The sequence below is a fragment of the Oncorhynchus clarkii genome, chromosome 7, assembly GCF_045791955.1.
Source record: "Oncorhynchus clarkii lewisi isolate Uvic-CL-2024 chromosome 7, UVic_Ocla_1.0, whole genome shotgun sequence".
Taxonomy (NCBI): domain Eukaryota; kingdom Metazoa; phylum Chordata; class Actinopteri; order Salmoniformes; family Salmonidae; genus Oncorhynchus; species Oncorhynchus clarkii.
Window position 1 is genome coordinate 6,826,470 of NC_092153.1, and position 7,196 is coordinate 6,833,665.

The 7,196-nt window shown below is 42.1% G+C and overlaps 1 protein-coding gene across 1 annotated transcript; it reads left to right on the top strand.

Moving 5' to 3' along the window:
• The first annotated feature begins 450 nt into the window (after positions 1-450).
• LOC139412796 (transmembrane protein 272-like) lies at positions 451-7,135 on the top strand. Its single transcript, XM_071159518.1, has 4 exons — positions 451-519; positions 1,545-1,604; positions 5,131-5,213; positions 5,398-7,135. Exons 1-4 carry the CDS (start codon positions 465-467, stop codon positions 5,773-5,775), a joined length of 576 nt encoding a protein of 191 aa, XP_071015619.1. The 5' UTR covers positions 451-464; the 3' UTR covers positions 5,776-7,135.
• Positions 7,136-7,196: the final 61 nt, after the last annotated feature.

The window sequence follows — 7,196 nt, forward strand, 5'->3', positions numbered from 1 at the left end:
CCTATTGGGGCGGTAAGCAAATTGGAGTGGGTCTAGGGTGTCAGGTAGGGTGGAGGTGATATGGTCCTTGACTCGTCTCTCAAAGCACTTCATGATGACGGAAGTGAGTGCTACGGGGCGGTAGTCGTTTAGCTTAGTTACCTTAGCTTTCTTGGGAACAGGAACAATGTTGGCCCTCTTGGAGCATGTGGGAACAGCAGACTGGGATAAGGATTGATTGAATATGTCCGTAAACACCCCATCAGTATAGTTCAACACACAGGCTTGTACAATTGACCTCTTAATAGTTGTAATGTGTCGACACTGATCCTTAATCTCAAGCTAAAGCAAAACATCAAGCGTTGTACTTTCGTAATTACAGGTGTTCTTAAGTAACAGTTAGTATGTCTTTTCCACACCCAAGCATCTTCCTATAATGTACAGCTATTATAAAATTCCTTCCAGTGACCTGCGCAGAATTCATCATGACTGGTGTGGCGAAGACATGTCATCACTGTCTGTCTAAGATGGCCAGTAATGGTGAGTGAGTAACACACACAAACACACTAAATGTATTCAAAAACATTCATTAACATGAAGGAACTGAATTGCACTGTGGAATATCATGGATAAAATGTGGATCCTCTGTAGCTGCACTCGCAACGCCATGATAGTGATTCCAGCGACCAACCATACGTAAAGAATGTATGCGCGCATGACTGTCAGTCGCTTTGGATAAAAGCATCTGCTAAATGGCATATATTATATATTAAAATAGAGTTGGTGATCAATTTATTAGCACTTCAGATATGGGTACTTTCCCTCTAATCAATAGACTCTGTTAAGTCCTGCTAAGTACCAGAGGCTAAATCTGTTAAATCCTGCTAAGTACCAGAGGCTAAATCTGTTAAGAGCTGCTAAGTACCAGAGGCTGTCTCTCTAGGATGGACTAGAGGAGGGGCAAAGGGGGATAGTGTCAGTGTTGTGTTCGAGATCACCTAAAGCCAGTCCGAGTCAAGACCAAGACCGGAGCAAATCGAGACTGAGTCAAGACCGAGACTGGGACGGGGGCGAGGGGACGAATCCAAGTCAAGACCAAGACCGAAGCAAATCGAGACTGGTTTTAATATGCTATAAAACATGTGTCATGAAGGAGTGTGGATATCTGGCCCAGCGAAGTGGTTTTATGCGTTGACTGAAGGGGGAGATAATTATGAGTTTTGATGTTTGTTTTTTACACCTACGGTTTCTGAGTCCAAGTCAAGACAGAGTAAAAATGTATCCAAGACCGAGACACTCAATATGTGGTCTCGAGAACAGACTCATCTGGAGTAGGCCTGCAACAACACTGGATAGTGGTAATGGTAGTTTAATAAGAGGTTAGATTCAGAAAATGTTTGTCATCAAGAGGAATTCATTTTACAGAAGTCAAAGTGCATACAGAGGAGGCCACTTATTAACATGGAAAAACACAACAACAGAAACAAAAGCTACATACTTGTTTGATGGTTAATGCTTTGTATGTATTTTTCTGGACAGATTTATAACGGTTTCTTTTTCTCTAGCCTACTTTGTGGTGGGACTTCTGTTCTTTCTTGCCGTTCCTCTCACCATGGCGTTTGTAGGTAAGACCATGTAATTATAAATGACAATACTAGAATGGACATGAACCTTGTTATGATTGATGGGAGTAAAGTCAGCCATTTTGGTCAGGGAGTTGGTCAGCCAGCGTGGTAAGATAATGTGTTAAAAGAAATGAAGAATTTATCAACACTGTATGTTTGTTAGCTAGATAGCCAGACAGTTTTAGAGGAATGATTCAAATTAAATGCCAATATGCCAACATTCCATTCAAACAACGCAGTCAATCCACAGCCATACATACACTGGCTGAAATCAGTTGATGATACTGTAGGACTTAGACAAGTGGTAAATCATTTAAATGATTAATTTGATTTAATGCAATTCCCCCCTCCTACAAATCAAAAATGTGTTTATATGTTTATCTTTTTGGTCTCTGGATATACCAATATTCTCAACTCCAGAGCATTTAAAAAATTCCCATAGGCCTATTTCCATGGGATCATGTCACCTTATTTCTCTTTAAAATGTATTGTTGTCCTACCATAAACACACGTACAGTACGTACGTACAGTATACAGTGCCTTCGTATTCAGACCCCTTGACTTCTCCCACATTTTGTTACGTTACAGCCTTACTCTAAACATTCTTTATAAAATAAAAAACTCATCAATCTACACATGACAAAGCTAAAAGAGGTTTTTTGACATTTTTACAAGTTTATTCAACATAAAAACAAAAATGTACATAAGTATTCAGACCCTTTGCTATGAGACTTGAAATTAAGCTCAGATGGATCCTGTTTCCATTGATCATCCTTGAGATGTTTATACAACTTGATTGCAGTCCACCTGTGGCAAATTCAATTGATTGGACATGATTTGGAAAAGGCACACACCTGTCTATATAAGGTCCCACTGTTGAAAATGCATGTCAGAGCAAAAAACAAGCCATGAGGTCGAAGGAATTTGCTGTAGAGCTCCAAGACAGGATTTTGTCGAGACACAGATCTGGGGAAGGGTACCAAAAAATGTCTGCAGCATTGAAGGTCCCCAAGAACACAGTGGCCTCATCATTCTTAAATGGAAGAAGTTTGGAACCACCAAGACTCTTCCTAGAGCTGGCCGCCCAGCCAAACTGAGCAATCGGGGGAGGAGGGCCAATCGGTCAGGGAGGTGACCAAGAACCCAATGGTCAATCTGACAGGGCTCCAGAGTTCCTCTGTGGAGATGGGAGAACCTTCCAGAAGGACAACGATTTCTGCAGCATTCCACCAATCAGGCATTTATGGTAGAGTGGACAGACGGAAGCCACTCCTCAGTAAAATGCACATGACAGCCTGCTTGGAGTTTGCCAAAAGAATCTCGACATTTTGAAATGTTGCGTAGCCTAATTCTAGATGTTTTTCTCTTTCTACCCTCTCCAGCTAGGCTACTCCGCTACCTTGCTATATTTGACAACATTGTTTGAAAGGTGTTGAAGGTTAGTTTATGAGTTGGGTATAACAGGGCAGCGGGTGATAAGATAGAGTATGTTGAATATTTGACGCATGGGTCCGCCCTAGACTATAAACCAGCAGCGCAGTTAATACTTAGACCTATGTGGATTGCTGCATGTTGTAAAATGAAATGAGTATTGTGATGCATAATTGCCATAGTACTTTGGAATGTCCAGTCAATGAGCATTATGATTAAGGCCAACTAGTCATTCTACAGATCGATGCTTGATGACAGCATCATCTCTCGTAGTAACGGTGCCAGTTCAAAACCCGGGGAAATAAGCCGAAAGGACAATAACCAGGTATGTGAGGAATCTAAGGTCTCCCCCTTGCCAACTTTCTTAACGTCTCCCCCTTCTCAACTCTCCTCTTGCGACTAACGGTTTAAGAATATCGGTATATCCAGAAACCAAAAAGCTGAACAGATATACACTTTTTATTTGGAGGAAGGGGGAATTGCATTGAATCAAGTTCTTACGGAAGGTAAGGGATCCAATGTGTCAACGTTTTAAATAAATAAATAAATTGTTAGGTCTACATTTAATTGTCAGGGACAGATACAATGTCTCAATATTTTGTTATCCTAATCTACTTATTTAACTCTATACTGACTAAAAAACTCTAAACCATCTAATAATAAAAAGACAAAGTCGTAACAGTTTTAGTTAAACGCCCATCTTTTATTTAAGCAGACTTTTAACATCTCTGCACTACCAGTGGTCGAGTCTGGAGGGAGAACCGGTAGGGGGCGGTTAGTTCAGGTAGGTTACCCGGCCTGTCTAACGCCTCCTGCGGCCTCCTCTCCTGCGACGCCGGGACACCCTGGGGCGACGGCGCCTGCGGACACGGCGGCTGGCTCTGCGTCTTCTGGGCATAGTGATTGATAGATAAGACTATGAATGACTTTGAGATGTGCCGGGGGTTCCTTTTATAGGGCCGGAGGGGGGCGGGAGTTACGTCATCATGGGATAAACGATGACGCAATAATTATTAATGACAATTAGAATTTTGAAAAGGTTTGTCATAAGTGAGGTCATAGTAGCATTGTCAGGATGATGCAATAGTCACTGTGCCATTCCAAACACAAAACACAGATGTGGTAATATGACAAGCTTTGCTTGAGCCTAAAATGAAAAAAAAAAATTGGCCCAAAGTTGTAGGAGACCTTCCTGCAGCTTAGAATCCTTAGCACAGGCCTATTATAATATACATATGACAATATTTGAGGATGACAATAATTAATTATATTACACAATTTCTGAAATATCACATGCCTTCACTTTTATTTTCCTGCATAAGTAAAATCAGGATTATGCCTATACTGCCATTCATTCCAATTAGACTGGGTTGGATTTCTCCCTGACCAAATATGGCTGCCATTTTCATCCCATTATGGAACTTTGTGGGCTAGGAAAAACTCCCTAGAAAGGCTGGGAACCTAGGAAGAAAGCTAGAGAGGAACCAGGCTCTGAGGGCTGGCCAGTCAGTCCACTTCTGGCTGTACTAGTAGGAGATTATAAGAGAACATGGCCATTAAGGCCAGATCGTTCTTCAAGATGTTCAAATGTTCATAGATGACCAGCCAGGTCAAATAATAATCACAGTGGTTATAGAGGGTGCAAAAAGTCAGCACCTCAGGAGTAAATGTAATTTGGCTTTTCATAGCTGAGAGAGAGAGAGAGAGAGAGAGAGAGAGAGAGAGGCGCGAAGCAGCAGGTCTGGAACAAGCAGAAACTCAGCAGCATGACCAGGTGGACTGGGGCCTGACAGCCAGTAGTTGTCAGGCCAGGTATTCCTGAGGCATGACCATAGGGCTCAGAACCTCCAGGAGGGGAGAGAGAGATGGGAGAATTAGAGGGAGCACACTTAAGATCACAGGTGTCCAGAGAAGACAGGAAATTACACCAGATAGGACAGACTGACACTAGCCCCCCGGCACATAGACTATTACAGCATAGATACAGGGGGGGGGGGGGTCTGGGGAGATGCACATATTGGTTTTGGTACTGTATTTGTTCTATTGAGTTATGTTGGTAAACTGATGAACTATTGATGATGTTTAACCCCTGCAGGTGTGAAGTCTATAGACGACTGCCCTGTTCAGCCAATGATTCCTCTCTACCTGCTGGTGGGCGGGGTTATTGGCAGTGTAAAGGTAATGGATGTGTTCCAGATCATAGGTTGTAATGTGGCAACAGGAAAGTAGAACAGGTTCCAAACACTTCCAGGCTGTAAAAATGATAGACAGTGCAAAACAATATGTAAGGAAGGCAGGCAGGCACTGTCGCTCTAGTGTTCACCCCAATCTGACCCACGACCTCTGACCCTGAACCTTCCAGGTCACGCTGCTCCTGTACGACACCACCCGCATGAGGTCGCTCATCTCCAAGTCGGTCGTCATCGGCGACGACGATGCCGACGAGTATCCATGGAGACAGAACGCAAACAAGTATTACGTGCACGTCATCCTCAGCCTGTTCCTGTTCGTCTGGTTCCTCCTGGGGAACTACTGGGTGTTCTCTGTGTTCCAGCCTAACTTCATCACACCCTTCCACCAGCCACAGGACTACTGCAGGAAGTCTCTGTACCTATTTGCTGTGTTTGTGTTGACGCTCAGCCACACCGTGCTGCTCCTGCTACTCTGCTGTGGGGTCTGTGTACACGTCTGCTCTCAGACCAGCACCAGGGACGACTACGAGGATAGTGATGAAGACTGAGTGACTGACTGGCTGGCTGGATGACTGACTCAGAGAAGCATACAGATGTAGGATTTTAATTTGATCATCCTGTTTTTGCAGGAATGTTCCTGCGCAGCAGGAAATACAAGCTTGTAGTGTGTCTGAGTTTTAAAAGGGCTTCTGAAGTTTGTAATTTCCACTTTGAAATTTCAGACTTGATTTTCCCTTACAAAAATTATACTGTAATGTCCAGTAATTATAATCCACATAATAATTTACATTTCCTGTATATTTTCCTGCTGTAGCAAACTGTTTCAAATAAAGATCCTACATCTGTACAGAAAGATTGTAGAGCACTGGGGCATTGCAGTTAGATGGTTCTGTAGTTAGTAGAACAGTGGAGCATTGCAGTTAGATGGTTCTGTAGTTAGTAGAACAGTGGGGCATTGCAGTTAGATGGTTCTGTAGTTAGAACAGTGGAGCATTGCAGTTGAATGGTTCTGTAGTTAGTAGAACAGTGGGACATTTCAGTTAGATGGTTCTGTAGTTAGTTGAACAGTGGGGCATTGCAGTTAGATGGTTCTGTAGTTAGTAGAACAGTGGAGCATTGCAGTTGGATGGTTCTGTAGTTAGAAGAGCAGAGCGACAGGCGAGGTTGGGTGTGTAACGTTGGGGAGATATGAGCGCAGGGAAAGACTCACCTTAGCATAACTATCAGAAGTTCTAGGCCTCTATATGTGACCTAGACAGTTGCACTAGGAAAGAAGAGTCATTCTGGTGGCAGCTCCCAAACAACTCTGTGAAATCTACATGTATCATATGTAACCACACAGGTGGGCCTAGGAGCCTGTTGTTAACTTGACTGCATCATGTGGGGGTGTTTTTGTGCAATGTAATTGTCTTTTTAGATATTCAACTACACAAATGAAACATGTGCTACAATTCTACAACTGTTTCATGTACTTTGTAGGGTCTGAAATGAATGTACAAGGCATGTTTTATATACAGTTCCAGATCAACATTTGATCAACACAGATGTCAGCATGTGTTTAACTCAATGTAGGATTTTAGCACTAATATTTATTAATTCATGTTTGCACTTTCTATAATATTTTAAATCATTTTGTTTGTCAGGAGGCAATGTGCACTGTTGCATTAGGCTCTTGACTTGTGGAAGATAATTTTTGAACGCCGCCAATCTAACAGTACAGCAATACTACTCCACCATCTAGTGGTCAAATCAAGTACTATGAAAACGTAATCACACGACAGTTCATTTTTTAAATGTAATTATAATCTTTAGTGGGTGTGATGAATAATCTCTTAATTTAATTGGTGTTCATTTTTTATCATAAGGACATTTGAATGCAAATAAATAATACATTTTTCAAAAGTCTTACACAATCATTCATGAAATCAATTTATTTTGGAGGCAGTAGCTAAATAGGCCATACATTCCA

Coding starts and splice junctions, on each gene's coding strand:
- LOC139412796 (XM_071159518.1), top strand. CDS start 465: ATGACTGGTGTGGCGAAGACATGTCATCACTGTCTGTCTAAGATGGCC. Junction 520..1,544: donor GTCTAAGATGGCCAGTAATG/GTGAGTGAGTAA, acceptor CTTTTTCTCTAG/CCTACTTTGTGGTGGGACTT. Junction 1,605..5,130: donor TCTCACCATGGCGTTTGTAG/GTAAGACCATGT, acceptor TAACCCCTGCAG/GTGTGAAGTCTATAGACGAC.